This window comes from Aegilops tauschii, chromosome 6, assembly GCF_002575655.3.
Source record: "Aegilops tauschii subsp. strangulata cultivar AL8/78 chromosome 6, Aet v6.0, whole genome shotgun sequence".
NCBI classification, from domain to species: Eukaryota; Viridiplantae; Streptophyta; class Magnoliopsida; order Poales; family Poaceae; genus Aegilops; species Aegilops tauschii.
In genome coordinates, this window is record NC_053040.3 from 442637416 (window position 1) to 442658997 (window position 21582).

Sequence of the window (21582 nt, forward strand, 5' to 3'; positions counted from 1 at the left end):
CTCTCTCTTTGGATCTCAATACAAAGTTCTCCTCGATTCTCTTGGAGATCTATTCGATGTAATTCTTTTTGCGGTGTGTTTGTCGAGATCCGATGAATTTTGGGTTTATGATCAAGATTATCTATGAACAATATTTGATTCTTCTCTGAATTCTTTTATGCTTGATTTAATTATCTTTGCAAGTCTCTTCGAATTATCAGTTTGGTTTGGCCTACTAGATTGATCTTTCTTGCAATGGGAGAAGTGCTTAGCTTTGGGTTCAATCTTGCGGTGTCCTTTCCCAGTGACAGCAGGGGCAGCAAGGCACGTATTGTATTGTTGCCATCGAGGATAAAAATATGGGGTTTATATCATATTGCTTGATTTTATCCCTCTACATCATGTCATCTTGCCTAATGCGTTACTCTGTTCTTATGAACTTAATACTCTAGATGCATGCTGGATAGCGGTCGATGTGTGGAGTAATATTAGTAGATGCAGAATCGTTTCGGTCTACTTGTCATGGACGTGATGCCTATATACATGATCATGCCTAGATATTCTCATAACTATGCGCTTTTCTATCAATTGCTCGACAGTAATTCGTTCACCCACCATAAATTATGTTATCTTGAGAGAAGCCACTAGTGAAACCTATGGCCCCCGGGTCTATCTTCCATCATATTAGTTTCCCGTCAACTTGCCAATTTCTGTCCCCGTTTATTTTGTAATATTTACTTTCCAATCTATATCATAAAAATACCAAGAATATTTATCTTATTATCTCTATCAGATCTCACTTTTGCAAGTGGCCGTGAAGGGATTGACAACCCCTTTATCGCGTTGGTTGCAAGGTTCTTATTTGTTTGTGCAGGTACGAGGGACTTGCGTGTAGTCTCCTACTGGATTGATACCTTGGTTCTCAAAAACTGAGGGAAATACTTACGCTACTTTGCTGCATCACCCTTTCCTCTTCAAGGGAAAACCAACGCATGCTCAAGAGGTAGCATGCCTCGATGGCCTGGCTAACGGCGACAGATTGGCTAGGAAAGAACTCTGAGCAAGAAGAAACGTCAAAAAATCAGAAGACAGAAGCCGGCTCATCAGTAGTCGGTGGTTACTTAGAAGAAGAAGTAGCTTACCGTCGATCATGTCCTTGATCTCGCCGTAGCCATCGGTCAGAATCTTCTCCTTCTGCCCAGTTCGAGCGCTGAGTCTCGAACTCGGCCTGGAGGTGAGCCTCGCTATCCTTCAGCTTCTGGAGCTCCGCCTTGTGCCGCTCCGCCTGGTCCGCCAGCTCCTTGGTCAGGCGCTCGCACTCCTTAGCCGCCTTGCTGCACTCCTCCTTGGCGTGCAGCTCGGTTTGGACCTCGCCCAGGCGCTGCCACAGATCTGCGGCGGCTTCTGCAAAAACAAAGGAAAAGTCAATACCAAAAAATGAGTAGTTGTCGGGAGATCCGGCCCGACTGCTCAGCAGTCGGCCCGAATCTCGGGGGCTGCACCCAGTGGGTGTGCTGACGCGCCCCCGCGAGGAAAAATAGAATACTTCCTCCAGCTCTGGGTCAGGTCGGTGGTCCGCTTGGCCAGCTCCTGGACTTGGGAGTTGTAGGCGGCCACACGGATGTTGTGATAATCCTGCAACGAAAGCAACAAAAGGGAAAGACATGTCAGCACTCGGAACTAACTTGAAGTTCCGAGCCGCCTGCTCAGCAGCCGGCCTGGAACTCGGGGGCTACACCCAGTGGGTGCGTTGGCGCGCCCCCACGGAAGATTGCAAGGAACAAAAGCAAGAAGCAAGAAACCTACACGGACGGCCGCCCGTGTCACCAAGAACTCCTGCGTATATTGCTGGAGGGCGGCGCCTTGGGCGTTGAACTGGGCCTGGACATCTTGCGCGGCTACGTTCAAGACACCCGTGTCGCCCCCAGACGTCCAACCCGGTGGGGTGACACTAGTGGCCTCGGTGTCAGGGGCCGATGAGTTGGCGGCCCTGGTCTCCAATGGCCACGGTGCTGAGGCCGCATTCTCCGGACGCCGGCGCACCGGAGAATGGGTCGTAGGAATCGGCCCCACCACCAACTTGCCACTGGCTGGTGGCACCAACGGCGCGTCAGGTCGACTGCCTTGGGCGTCGGCAGTCAGCGTGTGCAGGGGCACCTCCATCCCCAAGAGGACAGGGTCGCCCTCTCCCCTCTCCAAGACCGTCTGATCAGCGCCGGGCCCTCCTGTCGGCGCTTGGCCCTCCGGCACCTGTGGATCCACGTGCTGCGGGCCGGTGGCCTCCGGAGCCCGGCTGCGGGATGCTTCCTCCGCCTGCGCCTTGGTGGTCGCATTCGCCTGCTCCCTGGCCGCCGCGTCCGCCTGAGCCTTGGCCGCGGCATCGGCCTCCGCTTGTGCCGCCTTGGCCGCCTCCACCTTCTCCAGCTCCGCCTTCTCCCGCTCTTCCCGCGCCTCCCGCGCGTTCCTCTCCGTTGCCTCCTGGAGATCGGCGAGTGGATCCACACGGCGGGGACTGCGGAGCCGTCTGCCGCCCCGATCACCGAGCCGGACGAAGCTCGCGACAAGGAAAGTGGGGTGTTGTACCCCAGAGAAAGAAGAAAATAAGAAGTTTGCAAGAAAAGAAGAAGCAAATGTAAGAAGAGTCAAAGTACTTACGCGGCCTCTTGCCATCTGGTCGCGGCGACCGGGGAGTTGGGCTTCTTGGGCTGACTGTCGTACAACCCGGCGTCGGCCCGATGCTTCGGTGCGCGGCCGGGTGCAGTCGGCACAGCCGAGGAGCCGGCGCCCGTCCTGTCGGCGCCTTGGGCCCGGCACGGCTCGTCGACTTCCTCGTCGTCATCATGCCATCCTTCGAGGCCGCCTCCCCCGGAGCCGTCTGCTCCCTCACCACCGCCTCCGGCGGCATCATCCTCCTCCACAGCGGCCGCCCCCAGCTCAGGGTCGTCCACGTCGCTCTCCGCCCGGTCCGCCAGGTAATTATGACCGGGCCGGCGCGCCATCTGCCATCTGGCCCGGGAAGCACTGCAAGCGGCCGGGTGGTCAGGCAGTGAGAAGAAGTTTGAATTAATGAAGACAAAGGATCTAGAAGACTTACCGTGGGCGGCGGGTTGGCGCGGTTGTACGGCTCCTTGCCAAACTGCCAATCCATCTCCAACAACTTGCAGTTGGAGAAGAAGTTGACCAGCCGGACCACCTCCATGTCCGGCAACTCCTTGGTGCACGTCCGGCATGGGTCCCGGCACCCACTCATATTGTTGATGATGTGGGTACGGGCTTGGAGGGGCAGCACCCGGCGCGCCATGAAGGCGGCCAACAGATCTAAGGCTCTGAGGCCCTCCTCCTCCGTCATCTCCTGGAGCCGGGCGATGGCAGCGGAGGAGGCTGCCGACAGCTTCTTCGGCCGAAACTGCCAGTTGGTGCGGGGCTCGGAAGGCGGGGCGGCTACGTAGGACGGCAGGTTGACGTAGTCCACCGTCGGGTAATTGTTTTCGACATAGATATACGACCTCTGCCACAGCTTGGCCAACTGCAGCAAGGCGAGGGCCGGGAAGCAGACCCCAGTACCCGAGCGCCGCACCACGACACAGGCCCCGCACTGGGCCGTCTCGTCCTTGGTGGCGGTGCCGAGTTTGATGTAGAAGAGCTCCCCCAGAGCTCGAGGGTGGGGAGCACGCCGAGGTAGCCCTCGCAGAGGGTAACGAAGGTGGAGAGGAGTACCATCATGTTCGGCGTGAGATGGTGGGCTTGTACCTTGTAGAAGGTGAGGAACGAGCGGAGGAAGCTGCTCACCGGCAGGCCGAAGCCACGGAGGAAGTGTGACCGGAAGACGACACGTTCGCCGTCCGCCGGCGCCAGCGAGATCTCCGCCTCGGGAGGAACGGGCACCTTTACATGCGTCGCGCGAGGCAGCCGCCTCTTCTGACGAAGGAAGGTGAGGTGGTTGTCGTGGACGTTGGAGCCGTCCCAGTCCCCGAAACGCCCGCTGCCACGCGCCATGGACGCGAGAGCCCGACAGTGGTGCGGCACAGTGATGAACGAGGGCGGAGCCGCAGCGGGGCGGACAAACCTTGCGGCGGTGGATGCGGGAGGGCTCCAGCGACAAGCGGAGCCTCGTCAAGAGGAAGGGGTGTGGCGGCAACAAGGAGAAGAGGAAGGAGAAAGGCAAAAACGAAGGGAGAGGAGGGCGCGCGTGCGTTCTACCCCCCCCCCCCTCCTCCTCCTACTTATAGCCTCCCAGCGGCGGAGCCGAGGGGGTGAGACGTAGGGGGTCGTGGGATTAACTATGCCCACTCCCCCCACGACCCCGCGTTTACCGCACTGTAAAGGCATGTATTAATTGTGCCTGGAAGTGCAACCGTCCGCCTCGGCTGCAGCGGATCTGCGCGCGTGCCGAGGCCCTATAGTGGCGGGCCCCAGCCTGCGACGACGCCCCCTCACGCGCGTGCGCTGGCAGGCCGGCCTAGCCTGCTGGTGCCGCATGGCGGGCGAGCAACGGGCAGCAAGCCTGTCGCCTGGCTGGCACGCCACCTGGCCCGCACCACGACTATTCGAATTCACCAGACGGCCAGCTTGGCCACGGCCGGCTCCTAGCAGTCGGCGCCTCCAGAAGGCGGACGTAGCAAGGCTACCAAACCATTCAGAGTAGGAAGCTGCTGAGGCTCCTCGTTTTTTTTTGCCGCGGTGCCCCACCAACTTCGGGGACTACTGTCGGAGTAAATGACCACGGGTAGCCTCATCAGCCCCCCATGGTATTTCAAGACATCGGGGCTGGCTGCGCCCTCACATCTCCTGGACAAACGGCCGACTTCCTGGGCCAGCTGGTCTAGGAGACCGGCTGCTAGAAGGCGGCAAGACCATAGAAGGCGGCCACGGTGGGGCCGACTCCTAGCAGGCGGCCCCTCGTTCCCTCAAAGTTTGCACCCACATAACCTCGATGGGACGGGGCGTGGCAACAATGCGACCTGCCACCCCCGAATCCAGGGTGAATCGTGGCCATAGTGCGGTGTACCAAGCGGACACCCCTCGCCCGGTGTGGCACTGTAGCTACGTTGCCCGTGACATCACCCACATCAGGAGGAGCCATGCTCCCACGATGGCCGATCGGTACGGCCCGCAGGCGACGGGTCTTACCTGTCGGCGAGACCCAGAAGGCGGCGACACCCCAGCAGGTGGCAGCGGGAGCAGGCCGCCTCCCAGCAGGCGGCCCCCTCCCTCCTCAGAATCTGTGCGCCATTAACCAGATGAGATGGGGAGTGGCTACAGTGAGCGCCCGCCAAGCGGCGGGACTGTAGCCACACTCTCCCCAACCAAGCTTCCGTCATCGGGGGAAAGGCAAAAGTACGAAGCGGTCGGCATGGCCCGCAGGCGGCCGGCCCTACCTGTCGGCCGAGTTCCCGGCAGGCGGCGGGACCCACCAGCAGGCGGAGAAGCCGGCGTCCGGAGACACTGACGGCCGGGTCCTACACCCGGCTAGATTACCATTGTACCCCTGGGGGGTAGGCCTATATAAACCCCCCAGGCCACCCCATGCAAAGGGTTGAGAACTTTAGAAGTCACATATACCACATAGAGAGAGTGGAGTAGAGCTAGCCTGGTTCTTCTTCCTCCTCCAGCCAAAGCAGCTCAAGGAGCAACCTTGTAGCCACTCTATTGACATAGTGATCATGCAGAGACCCCGCAGAGCAGGACTAGGGGTGTTATCTCCACGGAGAGCCCCGAACCTGGGTAAGATCCGCAGGTGTATGCGGCCTCACTCACTCCCGCTTCTAGAGTCGGGCGACGTACTCTTGTCCCCGTCCATGATAAGCCACCCCCTGGCATATGTCGCACGATATACCCAACACCCTTCGCAGAGGGAAGCAGAGGTTGCCATGCGCTTTTTGTTTGTATGCTCAACCCCTTAGTGCAAAAGAACGTCACGTTATATTGCCCCTTATGATAGCAACCTTTATTATGCAGTCTGTCTCTTTTATTCTTTTCCATTACAAGTTTGTACAACGCTCAATTTTCTCTTACACTAAATGATCTAACACTTTTAGAAGCAATTTTTATTGCCTTATTGCACCGATGACAACTTACTTGAAGGTATGATGGACTCTTGAAGATAAGATTTGGGTTTAAGGGTTTTTGGATGCACAAGTAGTATCTCTACTTGGTGCAGAATTTTTGTCTAGCAAAGATGGGGGGCAAGCACCACATGTTGAAGGATCTATGACAATATAACTTCTATGTGAATATGGACAAACATAAATCATTATGTTGTCTTCCTTGTCCAATGTCAACAACTTTGGCATATAATATTTTGATGGGGGCTCACAATCACAAAAGATTTCCAAGATAGTGTATTTTCTCTTCCTTATAGCAATCATTCAGGAATTGCTTGTATGACCAATATTGTGATTGTTAAGCTTCAAAAGATTTCATTTTCTAAACCCAATGTGAAGCTACCACTAGGCATGATATAATTTCAACTTCATGATTTTCAATTCATTCAACAATTTACTCATAGGATATAAGTGAAGCACAAGAGTAAATGACAAGCTACTCCAAAAAGATATAGGTGAAGATCATGCGAGTAGTTAAGTAAATGGGTTGCTAATTGATGACTCTCTCTTATTAAAAAAATTCAGATATAAGAATTTTATTAAAATAGCAAGCAAAACAAAATAAAATGACATTCCAACAATAGCACACATCATGTGAAGAAGCAAAAACTTAGGATCAACCGATACTAACCGATAATAGTTGGTGAAGAAAGGTGGGATGCCTACCGGGGCATCCCCAAGCTTAGATGCTTGAGACTTCTTGAAATATTATCTTGGGATGCCTTGGGCATCCCCAAGCTTGATCTTTTGTGTCTCCTTAATTCCTTTTATATCACAGTTTCCCTAAATCTTAAAAACTTCATCCACACAAAACACAACGAGAACTCGTGAGATAAGTTAGTATAAACCAATGCAAAAACCTTATCATTCTATACTGTAGAAAATCACTAAAATTATTATTCAACATTGCATACTAAATGCCTCTGCATATTTAATACTCCTATCCTCAAATAGAATCATTAAACAAGCAAACATATGCAAACATAACAGCAATTTGCCAAACTAGTACAGTCTATAAAGAATGCAAGAGTATCAATACTTCTTCAACTCCGAAAATTATGAAAAGTTAACACACTGTAGAAAATTTATCAGAGCTTTATTTGCAAAAAGTTTCAACATTTTAGCACATTCTGACTTTTCTAGGGAATTTTTGCAATAGTGATAAACTTTCTGTTTTGAAACAGCAACATGTAGACTTGCAAAATAAGCATGGTAAAGGCTATACTTGACATTTTTATTGAAAATAAAGATGCAAAACATTATTCTAAATAACATCAAACAAATCCTAACAAAATAAAGTGACGCTCCAAGTAAAACTCATATCATGTGACGGATGAAAACATAGCTCCAAGTGAGGTTACCGATAATGTTGAAGACGAAAGAGAGGGGATGCCTTCCAGGGCATCCCCTTAGAAGCTTGGATCTTCCTTGAATATTACCTTGGGGTGCCTTGGGCATCCCCAAGCTTAGGGTCTCGTCACTCCTTATTCTCCTCATATCGATATCTTACCCAAAACTTGAAAAACTTCAATCACATAAAACTCAACGGAACTTTGTGGGATAGGTTAGTATGATAAAGAGCAAACCTTTCCACTTTGATACTACCAAAGACAAGATTCATAATTGTTTCCACACAATTCCTACTGTGCACATCATTTCCACAATTTATAGTAAGCAATATAAGCCACAGAAATTAGAAAACAAGCAAACTGTGCATTGAAAACAGAATCTGTCAAAAACAGAACAGTCTGTAGTAATCTGTACTCCGGCCATATTTCTGCTACTTCAAAAATTCCAAAAAATTATGAAAACATAGATAATTTGTATATCTATCACCTGTAAAAAAAATCAGAATTTTTCCACATTCCTGCAAAATATAAGAGTTTCTACACTGGACGCAAAAGTTTCTATTTTTGCACAGATTTAAGTCAACTATCATCCACACTATCCCAAAGGCTTTACTTGGCACTTTATTTGAAAAAAAAAAGCTATAAAACATGATTACTACAGTAGCTTAATAATGTGAACACATAAAAACAGTAGGTAAAAGTGTTGGGTTGTCTCCCAACAAGCACTTTTCTTTAATGCATTTTAGCTAGGCATGATGTTCCAATGATACTCGCATAAAAGATAAGCATTGAAACATAAAGAGAGCATCATTAATCATAAGTTCCTCTCTCATAATAATTATCAGTAACATCATGAATAGATTCATCAATATAACCATCATATAAAGCATTCTTTTCATGATCCAAAAGCATAGAAAATTTATTACTCTCTATATAAGCAATTTTATTCTCATTCATAATAGTGGGAGTATCATAGGAAACTCGAATACTATAAATTGTTCCCACATTAAAAGAGTAATGTTCAGTAAAAGTATATTCAAAATTATGACAATAATTATCACTACTTTTTATAGCATAAGTATCATCACAATGATCATCATAAGTGGGAGGCATGCAATCATCATAGCAAATTTGATCATTCAAAGTAAGGGGACTAAAAAGATCATCTTCATTAAGCATAGCATCCCCAAGCTTGGGACAAACATTAATTGCAGCAAATAAATTCTCAAGCATGTCATTATCATCAAGCATAGCATCCCCAAGCTTGTGGCTTGGCATAATATAAGCATAATCACTCTCATCATTAATAGTATGAATAGCACCAACGGTATAACAATTGCTATCATCATAATTTCCCAAGTTGGTGCCAAAAAGATTTCCAAGATTATAAGAAGTATCATTATCTTCCCAATCATAATCATCACAACAAGCAATGGGCATAACAAAATCATCATCAATAGTGCTCTCGGACATTGTGCCATAAGACACAGAAGCAATATCATCATCAAGTGCATCATCCTCCACAATTATTTTTGATTCATTTTCATGAGGCACAACAATAATAGGAGCAACACTATTTGGGAGAGATACCTTTTTACCTCTATTCTTTCTTCTTCTTTTCTTCTTCTTCACCGCATCATGTGTAGGTTTAATTAATTTTTTCAAGCTTCTTATTGATGAGATTGGTTGAATAGGGAGCTCCTCCTCGTCACCTATTGTTGGGGAACATAGTAATTTCAAAAAAATTCCTACGCACACGCAAGATCATGGTGATGCATAGCAACGAGAGGGGAGAGTGTTGTCCACGTACCCTCGTAGACCGAAAGCGGAAGCGTTAGCACAACGCGGTTGATGTAGTCGTACGTCTTCACGATCCGACCGATCATGTACCGAACGTACGGCACCTCCGAGTTCAGCACACGTTCAGCTCGATGACGTCCCTCGAAATCCGATCCAGCCGAGCTTTGAGGGAGAGTTCCGTCAGCACGACGGCGTGGTGACGATGATGATGTTCTACCGACGCAGGGCTTCGCCTAAGCACCGCTACGATATTATCGAGGTGGATTATGGTGGAGGGGGGCACCGCACACGGCTAAGAGATCAAGAGATCAATTGTTGTGTCTATGGGGTGCCCCCTCCTCCGTATATAAAGGGGGGAAGGAGGAGAGGGCCGGCCAAGGGGATAGGCATGCCCTAAGGGGGGCAATCCTACTCCAAGTAGGTTTGCCCCCCCCCCCCCTTTCCTATTCCTACTAGGAGAAGGGGAAGGAGGATGTGGAGAGAAGGAAGGAGAAGGGGGCCGCCGCCCCCTTCCCTTTCCCAATTCAGATTGGGGCAAGGGGGCCGCGCGCCACCTCTTGGCCTCCCTCTCTCCTTTCCACTAAGGCCCATAAGGCGCAATAGCTTCCCGGGGGGGTTCCGGTAACCCCCGGTACTCCGATAAATATCCGATAACCCCCGGAACCATTCCGGTGTCCGAATATAGTCGTCCAATATATCAATCTTCATGTATCGACCATTTCGAGACTCCTCGTCATGTCCGTGATCACATCCCGGACTCCGAACAACCTTCGGTACATCAAAACTCATAAACTCATAATATAACCATCATCGAACTTTAAGCGTGCGGACCCTACGGGTTCGAGAACAATGTAGACATGACCGAGACACGTCTCCGTTCAATAACCAATAGCGGAACTTGGATGCTCATATTGGCTCCCACATATTCTACGAAGATCTTTATCGGTCAAACCGCATAACAACATACGTTGTTCCCTTTATCATCGGTATGTTACTTGCCCGAGATTCGATCGTCGGTATCTCAATACCTAGTTCAATCTCGTTTCCGGCAAGTCTCTTTACTCGTTCCGTAATACATCATCCCGCAACTAACTCATTAGTTGCAATGCTTGCAAGGCTTAAGTGATGTGCATTACCGAGTGGGCCCAGAGATACCTCTCCGACAATCGGAGTGACAAATCCTAATCTCGAAATACGCCAACCCAACAAGTACCTTTGGAGACACCTGTAGAGCACCTTTATAATCACCCAGTTACATTGTGACGTTTGGTAGCACATAAAGTGTTCCTCCGGTAAACCGGAGTTGCATAATCTCATAGTCATAGGAACATGTATAAGTCATGAAGAAAGCAATAGCAGAATACTAAACGATCGAGTGCTAAGCTAACGGAATGGGTCAAGTCAATCACATCATTCTCCTAATGATGTGATCCCGTTAATCAAATGACAACTCATGTCAATGGCTAGGAAACATAACCATCTTTGATCAACGAGGTAGTCAAGTAGAGGCATACTAGTGACACTCTGTTTGTCTATGTATTCACACAAGTATTATGTTTCCGGTTAATACAATTCTAGCATGAATAATAAAAATTTATCATGATATAAAGAAATAAATAATAACTTTATTATTGCCTCTAGGGCATATTTCCTTCACCTATTTCATCATGAGAGACACTAGGAGGGAAGGTGGAAATCTTTACCCTTTCATTAGTATTCCTTCTATATTCTATTGGTTTTCCCATCTTTCTATAGTTGGAAATATAAGCATTCTCATTGCAATTTACCATGCAAAACATATAGATAGTTTTTAGTTTAATTTCAATGTCGTCCGTGAGAATGAATACTTCTAACCCACTATTTTTATGTGTCAATTCTTCACTCCCCAAAAATAAACAAAGTTCATTAAAGTTCTAGGGTGATCAAGTTATTGCAATATTTGGACACGATTTGATCATGAAAGAGTTTGCATTGGAAATTAAGATGACCAACCTTATCCAAAGTTCACAAGTAATAGGACAAAGAGAACATAATTTTGTAGCAAGTTCATCTATCACTTTGAGCAAAGAATTCGTTCTATCATGTTTATGCTTCTTACAAAATCTATCTTCCCTATAAGGCACGTCTTCACAAACTTTATGCACTCCACAAAAATTGACATGCTTATAAGAAACATTTTTGTCATGACTTATGCAATCATCATTAGCATTTTGGATATTTAAAGAATTCATGCAAACAACATTGCAGTCATGCTCATCATTCAAATATTTTATGCCAAACATTTTATTGACTTCTTCTTCTAACAATTGAGCACAATTTTCTGAACCATCATTTTCAAGAAAGACATTATAAAGATGATCAATAATATGATGCAACCTCAATTCCATTTTTATGTAGTTTTATTTTATAAACCAAACTAGTGATAAAACAAGAAACTAAAAGATTTGATTGCAAGATCTAAAGATATACCTTCAAGCACTCACCTCCCCGGCAACGGCGCCAGAAAAGAGCTTGATGTCTACTACGCAACTTTATTCTTGTAGACACGTGTTGGGCCTACAAGCGTAGAGTTTTGTAGGACAGTAGCAATTTTCCCTCAAGTGGATGAGCTAAGGCTTATCAATATGTGGGAGGCGTAGGATGAACATGGTCTCTCTCAAACAACCCTGCAACCAAATAACAAAATGTCTCTTGTGTCCCCAACACACCCAATACAATGGCAAATTGTATAGGTGCACTAGTTCGGCGAAGAAATGGTGATAAAAGTGTAATATGGATGGTAGAAATATATTTTTGTAATCTAAAAATAAAAAACAGCAAGGTAGAAATTGATAAAACGGAGCACAAACGGTATTGCAATGCTTAGAAACAAGGCCTAGGGCCCGTACTTTCGCTAGTGCAATCTCCCAACAATGCTAATATAATTGGATCATATAACCATCCATCAACGTGCGATAAAGAATCACTCCAAAGTTCCTATCTAGCGGAGAATATAAGAAGAAATTATTTGTACGGTATGGAACCACCTCAAAGCTATTCTTTCCGATCGATCTATCCAAGAGTTTGTACTAAAATAACACCAAATAATTTCAGATTCATAATACTCAATCCAACACAAAGAACCTCAAAGAGTGCCCCAAGATTTCTATCGGAGAAACAAAGACAAGAACGTGCATCAACCCCTATGCGTAGATTACCCCAATGTCACCTCGGGAATCCACGAGTTGAGTGCCAAAACATATATCAAGTGAATCAATACGATACCCCATTGTCACCACGAGTATTCATATGCAAGACATATATCAAGTGCTCTCAAATCCATAAAAGTATTCAATCCGATAAAACAAAATCTCAAAGGGAAAACTCAATTCACAACAAGATGGAGAGGGGAAAACACCATATGATCCGACTATATTAACAAAGCCCGCGATACATCAAGATCGTGACATCTCAAGAACACGAGAGAGAGAGAGAGAGAGAGAGAGAGAGAGATTAAACACATAGCTACTGGTGCAAACCCTCAGCCCTGAGGGTGGACTACTCCCTCCTCATTGTGGTGGCCGCCGAGATGATGAAGATGGCCACCGGTGATGATTCCCCCTCCGGCGGAGTGCCGGAAAGGGGTCTAGATTGGTTTTTGGTGGCTATAGAGGCCTGCGGCGGCGGAACTTCTGATCTAGGTTAACGCTGAGGATTTTTGGAATATTTGGGAATTTATAGAGCAAAGAGGGGGTGCAGGAGGCCACCGAAGTGAGCACAACCCACCTGGGCGCGCCTGGGCCCCCAGGCGTGCCCTGGTGGGTTGTGCCCCCCTCGGGGCACACCCCCCCCCCCAAGTGCTTCTCTGGCCCACTGGATGTCTTCTGGTCCATAAAAAATCCACAAAAAAATTCGCGTTGTTTGGACTTTGTTTGATATTGATTTCCTGTGATGTAAAAAACAAGCAAAAAACAGCAACTGGCACTAGGCACTGAGTCAATAGGTTAGTCCCAAAAATTGATATAAAGTTGCTATAAAATGATTGTAAGACATCCAAGAATGATAATATAATAGCATGAATACTTCATAAATTATAGATACGTTGGAGACGTATCAGGCCTCTCCCCAATATGGGAGGAGAGTTTCCCCTCTGGTCCATGGTCTCCATGCTGGCGGAGGGGTAGGAGGCCCTCCGAGATTGGAGTTCTTTCTCTGTTCTCTTCTATTTCGCGTTCCTATTTTCTGGCCCTTCACCGTTTTTTTAATTCCTGGAGATATGTAACTACGATCGGGCTGAAATTTTAACATGAGTTTTTTCGGATATTATCTTACTTGCGGCGCAAGAAGGGGTCAACCAACTTACGAGGTGCCCACAACACACCTGAGCACTCCCATACCCCCTGGGCGCGCCATGTTGCCTTGTGGGGCCCTCGAGCACCGTCTTGTGTTGATTCTTCTTTCCAAAAATCACATATATTCCAAAATAAATCTCGGTAAATTTTTATTGCGTTTGGACTTTGTTTGATATGGATATTCTGTGAAACATGAAACATGCAACAAACAGGACCTGGCACTGGGCACTGGATCAATATGTTAGTCCCCAAAATAATATAGAATGTTGCCAAACGTATATGAAAGTTGTAGAATATTGGCATGAAACAATAAAAAATTATAGATACGACGGAGACGTATCAGGGCGCCGGCGACCACCTCGCCCGGCCTTGGGCCAGAGGTGTGATGCCCGAGGAGCCCATGCCTGCCCAGATCTGGGGCAGAGTTGGGGCTGTTGAGCCGGTCACGGGGTCGTGGCCAGGGGGTCGGGGTCGCCGTCCTCCGCTTGTGTTTCATGTGCCAGTCGTCGGGTTGCCTTCTTGCTCGGTCTCGTGTGAACGGACATAAGGCTCTGGACGGGGTTGTAGTGTGCCATCTCTTATGGGTGTATTCATGTTGGCCAGCGGCGGTGCGATATCTCTTGGAGCCGGGGCGGCGGCTCGGGCTCAGGGTGGTGGTCCGTCGGATTGGCCTTTGCAGCAGGTGTCTTGGTTGCAGTGTTGGGTGCATGTTTTGGCCGTGTGGGCGGCAGAAGATGTAACACGGGTGATCCTGGTGTTGGTGTTGCCTCGGTATGACAACTCCCAGATCGTTCTTTGGAGGCCCTGTTTGGTGGTGGCATCTCTTCCCTCGGGGTGGGATGGTGCTTGGTATGGCAAGGTTGAGAGGTTCCAGGCGAAAGCTTTGTCACATCCCTCTTGGGGGCATCGTTGAGGTCCATCTTGCTGAGCCGGGCCTTCGGATGAAAACCCTTGACCGATGCCTCGATCTCGATGACGATGACACATTGTGTCGCTTCCCTTTTGAGGGTGTTGCCATGAAGCCCAGTTACCTATGGTGTGCAGCATCGTCATCGGCGGGCATTTTTGGATCTTGCCTTGAAGCTCCCTCAACTTGGGCGTGGGCGGATTCACTTGCTTCCCATTCTTTTACACGGGTCCTCATTGGTTCCACTCGCAGTCCTCGTTTCCCGCAGGCAAGCTCGGGCTCCACGATCCGGAGCGGGGGGTCATGGGGTCCTCTCCGGTGGAAACTTGGTGTTAGCGGCGAAACGAGGTCCGACAGTTTCCTTTGGCAGCGAGTCTCTTTCCGTGTTCGTAGTCTAGGTTGCTTTGTGGCAGGATGCGGATTCTCCCGTATTCCTGTGTATTTTTCATTGATCTGCTTTGTAAGAGGATCTCCTCATCACCATGTATCGGTTCGGCTATGTTGCTTTTATTTATATAGCGGGGCAGAAGGCTTTTTCGGTAAAGCGTTGCCAACTGCTGCATTCCAAGAGTTTCGTTCCAGTCTTTGCATCGTTGATGCCGACGCTAAGAATGGGGGGGTGTTGAACATGACGTATCTGTGTATATCTCCCAATTGATCTCTCTTATCTCTAGCCATGTATATTTTAACTTCTGGAGATTTGGTAGGATTAATTGGCTTGTCACCCAAGACACCTCCTGTATATATTGTAAACGACTTCGATGAATACAATTGAGTTGCATCCAATATCTTTCTACAATCTGCACCAAGTGCCTGTAGCGAGATGGCAAAAACCTGCACCGGGAGCTTATAAATTGAGCATTGATGCTTCTGTTTCTTTGAAGATGGAAGTGGGGCGATTGTTGTAATTCTGTGGAATTCTCGGGGAGAAGCTGTGGCCGGGGCGTCGGAATTGATCGATCATACTCCAATGCCCAAATTGTAGAATCTTTGGCTCTTCGGCGAAGTCTTAAATTACTCGATGAGGTCGGTTGTACCAAGGTAGTGGTGGACTCGGATTGTCTTGAGTTGGTTGAAGCGTGCAGCGAGAAAAATGACATAGGGTGTGGCTAGGTCTTAGTTGACTGAGACTTAACCAAGTCTCAGTCAAGTGATGTAGTATGTAAGAAGAAAAAAGATAAACTGAAAAGAAATTTCTTGCATGAATCTTCATGCAAAATCAAAGGAAGACAATATCGACTGAGACTTCTTTATATCTCATTCGGCTGAGACTTCGGAAAATTGAATGAAATATCCTTATGCGGATGTCTTAATAGATTGCTTTCACCTAGCACACGGTATTCCCGCAATCTCATTTACGCACTGTCCCAGGGAAGCGAATGGTTTGGCACACTTCCTTGCTACGCATTGTTACGACTCTAAAACCAGCTATGTTTGGGTAGATGAAGCTCCCGGGTTTTTATTATTGCTTGTAATACTCGCTACAACTCTGCCACAGATTGACTAAGCCATGGGGCTTTCCCTTCAAAAAAAGTGAACACAATCAAATTGCCTGTTACTACTGCCACACTAAAAAGGAAAAGAAAAGGAGCACTCCTAGGGAAAAAGATAAAGGAGATGCAATTAGGATTAAGCCAATGTATATACATGTTCTCCAATGGGAGAAAAAGAATGATTTGTCCACAACAAGAGCGTACTAGTATATACATGTTGTCCAATGGGGAGAAAAGGAATGCTGACTATGTATGGCATGACCTGAATGCTGTCAATGAGGAAAACAAAATGTTGTCTGTCCTTTTCGGTAGATGTACCAACAACATCAGGTTACTTGGGAGTAGTATTACAAATTCTCCAATGGGGAGTAGTATTACAAGTTCTCCAATGGGGAGAACTACAACAGTGTGTGTTAAAATCCTGACCAAGCGTTCCATGACCTGAAACTTCTATCATCCTTTGGTTAGTACTATATGGCAACCGCCATTCTATACAGTATACGGTCCCTTCATTAGTATTTGACAATCGGCCTGCCTTCCTGCCCTAGGCATCACCTGAAGGGCTCTCTCGAAACTAGCTATCTTACTCTTGGCGGCTGCCTCTTCTTGACTCTTCATATCATCTTTCCTCTCTGCATCTTCTATCGCCTTTTGCATCTTCACTACGGTTTCAGTTCTCTGCTTCTCCAACTTCTTCTGCATTTAGTTCAGACACAACAAAAATGTGAAACTGCGGGTGCCATGCTACCAAATGCAAATATTCAATGCGTGAACTGAAGTATACCTCAGTTTTTGCCAGTTTATCCCTGGCCCATGTAAACTTATTCTTCTGCCATTCATCGATCTGGGCTTTCAGCCTAGTTGATTCAAGTAACATCATAAGTGCTCTGTCCAGAGAAATTACAAAGAGTTATCCTTTTGTAACACACAAATCTAATTTTGTTAACATCATGGGTCAGCTCGATTTTTCATTTCAACAAACTAGACAGCCACAAGTCACGAACAGTCATGTCTGTACCAACAATCAGGACCATGCTCTTCTGTTTAATTCCAATGTAAGATAGAGTTTAGCGCAGAGTGTTCCTTTATGATAATATCATGCTACATATGATCGTTTCCCAAGCCATTTAATTCCTAGTCATCATTGGCTTAATACAACTATTCTTGTTATATGTCAATTTTGATGCTGAGCAACTGCTAGTTAACTATTCTTCTGCCATTGATCTTTCTGATTCAGCCTAGTTGATTGAAGTACTATCACAAGTGCTCTGTCCAGATAAGTTACAAAAACTAGTATCTTAGATAAACAATTCTTGATTCTGAGCAACTCCCTAGTTAACTGCTAACAAATGCATGTTAAGAGGTTATGATAAAAGATGAGATAAGAGGGATTACTTGTCAATGAGCTTTGAAACCTGTGCATCCTTCCAGGCAACCAACTTGGCGTGGACAGCATTTTCCTTATGTTTCATCGCAGGGCCCTCATAGACACTATCAGACCCGAAGTTCCAATCACGAGCTGAAACAATACAGAATTTGTCTCAAATCCATGTTCTGCTGAAAAACTGACAGGTCTCAAGAGATTTAAGCCAATACCTGAGGATACACGACATGACATGGTATCATCCTGCCAGGCTTTCTGATCCACTGCCCCATCTTCCTCTGCACTTACTTTAGGCAATCTCCATTCATTGACAGCATCAATTGCTTCCATGCGCTTCCCATGGTAATTATGTGAGGAGCGAGCTCGGCGCATCAATCTAGCTGGCGTGGCCTTGTGGACAAATTTTGGAGGCCCTCTATTGGATCCGTCAACTGCATAATTCAAGTCAAGTAAATCAATTAAACATGACATGCAAGAAAAATGTCAGGCTGATTTATGAAAGGGGTAGGCAGACAAAAGGCAGAACCTCTCATATCCGGCAGAGAAGGGTGCCTGGGAGTCTGTAGTCGGATGTTTCGTGGCATAGAGAAACACTTGACCAAGTCCTCTCTCGTTGGTAACCTCCCTTGCTCTTGTTCCTGAGGTAGTTTGGCTTATTAGCACCTCCCATTTACTTATGAAATATCAAATGAGCAGAAAGCATAAGTAGGTGGATACAAAACAGGAAGCAACATGTAAAAATGGAAGGAACCAGACACCCAATCATCCTAATCTGGTTGGTTGATCAAATAAATGCAACGATGGTATATGATTGAGACGAGATTACTTCAGTTTTTTGTTCAATCAAGATCCAGCAAGCAGAAATTTAGCAAGAAGCCTTTTCTGCTGGGTAGTTAACAGCAGTTAAGAATTTCCAATCGATTCCTGGAACAATTATCAATCAAGAATCCAGTTAAACTTCAATCCAATGTTCAGAAATCGAGGACTTCATTCCTGGGAGCAATAAAAGAAACGGAACAGTTCCATCCAAGAAACTACGTCTGCTCCTAGACTTAACACAACAATCTCGATGTATCTCAGTATCTAGCAGAGTTTACATCAGTATCTAGCAGAGCTAACATGTAATAATTGGATGGAACCAGACACCAAATCATCCTAATCTGGTTGCTTGATCAAATAAATGCAACAATGGTACGACTGGGATGAGATTACACCAGTTTTTTTGTCCAACTCAAGATTCAGCAAGCAGAAATTTAGCAGCAAGCTTTTACTGCTCGGTAGTTAATAACAATTAGGGATTTCCAATCGATTCCTGGAACAATTATCAATCAAGAATTCAGTTAAAATTTAACACAATGGGGCCTTCGTTCCTGGGAGCAATACAAGAAACCGAACACATCTGCTCCCAGACTTAACTCAACAGATTCGATGTATAACTGCACTGAAAATCAAGAACCTAGGACCTTCGAATATCTACTTCTCAACCGATAACCTGTCAGGAATAACACGCCAAATTCGATGTATCATAGCAGAGTTCAACAAGTGCACGGAAAATTAAGAACCTAGGACCTTCGATTACCTACTTCTCAGCCAAGAACCTGTCACGAATGGCGCGAAAGAGCACCAAGAACACGGAAACAGACCTGCCGTGACGCGACGATGGGGCAGCATACGGGCGACGGGGTCGCCGGGGGGTGCGCGATGAGGGGGGCAGCGTTCCAGGGGGCGCAGCTTCCGTGGGAGGACGACGGGCGGCGGCCGTAGGGGCCGCCGCGCCCGCCACTTGCTGCCGCGGCGAGCAGCACCTGCGTGCTCCTCCCCGCGGACGCCTCGGGCTCGTTCTCCTCCGCGTCCGCGGCTGCGCCGTCGGAGCGGGCGCGGGAGGAAGCCGAAGAGATTCGGGGGTCGGAGGTTTGCTCGCCCACGCAGGGGAGCAGGAGCCGGAGGAGGTCGTCGATGCGGCGCGTGTTGATGCAGCCGCAGGAGGAGATGGCGACCATCCCCAGCAGAGGATCGAGCCGGTTGCCCTGGACCCGCTGGTGGGCGTCCAGGGCCTGTAGCGGAGGCGCGCGCTGGAGTGTGTCGCGCGCGCCGCCGCTTCCGCCGCCTATCGGCGACGGAGCGCCCGCAGCATGTCTCCGGCTGCGGCGAGGACGAGCATCAGGAAAACCTCTGCGAAGAGGAGGTCCGGAGGAGGAAACATGATAAGGAGTGGGTGGGAACTCATGAAACCAAGAAGTGCAAGGAGGAGGAAGAGGCAGGTGCGCCATTGCGGCATTTCGCCGAGCGCACAAGCGGGAAGGAATCGCGCCAACGAAGGAAGGGGAAATTTTGGGAGTGGTGGACGGGGCTTCGGGTGAGGGGCTCCGGGAACTTTTGTGGTAGCCGGCCGGGTACGGGGGGTTCTATTTAACGGAAGCCCCTATGTGGTGCTCTTTGCCACAAATTGCTGTCGTTTCGCACAAACGGAGCCTGATGGGCCGGCCCATTGCCCGGATGCTCTATCATCCACTCACTCGAAGCGAACGACCGTTGGTGTCTGCTCCTGCAGCGCGCCATATTAAAAGAAGGGTAGGCGACGCCCGCCCAGCATCAGATCGTCCACGCATCGATGGCCTAGATAGACACGGACTAGCTTATTGCTACCACCTTCCCCTTACCACACGCGCGCATGAAAAACGTTCAGGTCGTGGTCGCCACCGTCATAGCGCTAGACCATTTTCCAGCCGCTGATGGATGCCGGTGAAAGAATCTAGCTTCTAGGCGTGTCGTGGATGAGATATCGGTGTCAATGGTACGGGTAGCAGAGGAAAAAATGGGAGCGATGCGGCTAGAGAGGATAAGGTCACGGGGGAGAGGACGGTTGCCTGGACCCCCCCCCCCCCTGCCACCGCCGCCACATGGCGCTCGTGGATAGGGAGAGTGGCTGCATGGGCCCGGATGCAGCATTGTGTGCCAAGGAGACCGAAGCAATTCCTAGCCAGTCGCCTGGTAGGAATCATTTAAGCTAATAGCAACATCAGATCTTGATAACAAACACCGAACATTTTTTGGAAAAAGTGAATATTTCTTAGAATGCTAATATTTTGCAACGTTGTAAACAAAAAAATAAACTCGAACATTTTTCAAAAAAATTAAACCTTCAAAAGGAAATAAATTCTTTTCAAATTTTGAACATTTTTTCAAAAACTAGGAGGTAATGTAGCCGACATTTTTTTGAATTTTCTATCCTTTTGAAAAAATAAAAAAATAAATATGGTTTTTTCTTAAACTAGGAGGCGTTGTAGCGAACATTTTTTTGATTTATTAACATTTATTTTAAAAACACAAATTCTTAATATATTTTTAAATGCGAACAGTTTTTGAAATACTGGAAGTTTTTAAACAAATGTGAACATTTTTCAAATTTTGAAAAAAATGGAATGAGAACAATAGTTGAATACTCTGAATATTTTTTCCAAATGCAAACAAAATTTTTGACTTTTGAACATTTTTTGAAAATTTGAACATTTGCAATTCTGAATAATTTTTGAAAATTTTGACTTTATGAAAAAACAAAAGGGAAAAACCAAAAACGAAAATGAAAAAGAAACATAAAAAATAAAAGTGAAAATAAAAAACCTGGTTTAGGAACCTTCTAAAAGATTCTCAAAGCAAGCTAGCAACCTACAAACTGCCTTGCAAGTACAAAAGCTCTACTTGGGCCGGCCCATTTATGAAACGTACGGTGTGCGAGTCATTTACAATTTACCGCACACCATAATCCGGCAGTGAACTTTTGGTGGTAGCCGGCCGAGTATGGGGGGTTCTATTTAACGGGAGCTCCTATGTGGTGCTCTTTGCGACTAATTGTTGCTGTTTCACACGAACAAAGCCCGATGGGCCGGCCCATTGGCGGATGATGTATCATCCACTCACTCGAAGGGAACGACCATTCGTGTTTGCTTCGGCGGCGCGCCATATTAAAAGAAGGGTAGGCGACACCCACCCAACATTAGATCGTGCACGCATCGATGGCTTAGATAGACGCGGACTAGCTTATTGCTGCCACCTTCCCTTTACCACACACGTGCACGAAAAATGTTCAGCTCGTGGTTGCCGCCATCATAGCTTCTCTGCTATCGATGGTAGTAGCACCGCAGCAATGCGCAATACCATTTTCCAACACCGATGGTCGTCGTTTTCCAGCCACTAAAGGATGCTGGTGGCAACATCTAGCTTCCAGGCACGTCTTC

The 21582-nt window shown here is 47.3% G+C and overlaps 1 protein-coding gene across 2 annotated transcripts; it reads right to left on the reverse strand.

Annotated features, from left to right (window-relative positions):
• Positions 1 to 16265: 16265 nt before the first annotated feature.
• On the reverse strand, positions 16266 to 19712 carry LOC109783512 (uncharacterized). 2 transcript variants are annotated; one of them, XM_045230072.2, is made up of 6 exons: positions 18991 to 19712; positions 17874 to 17985; positions 17560 to 17778; positions 17359 to 17482; positions 16748 to 16820; positions 16266 to 16659 (listed from the first exon to the last, which is right to left on the reverse strand). In XM_045230072.2, the coding sequence occupies exons 1-6, from the start codon at positions 19615 to 19617 to the stop codon at positions 16453 to 16455; spliced, it is 1362 nt and encodes a 453-aa protein (XP_045086007.1). In that variant the 5' UTR covers positions 19618 to 19712; the 3' UTR covers positions 16266 to 16452. The 2 variants fall into 2 exon arrangements, with proteins under 2 accessions (XP_045086007.1, XP_045086006.1); XM_045230071.2 differs by having other exon boundaries at positions 16748 to 16850; positions 18991 to 19708.
• Between the last annotated feature and the right edge of the window lie 1870 nt (positions 19713 to 21582).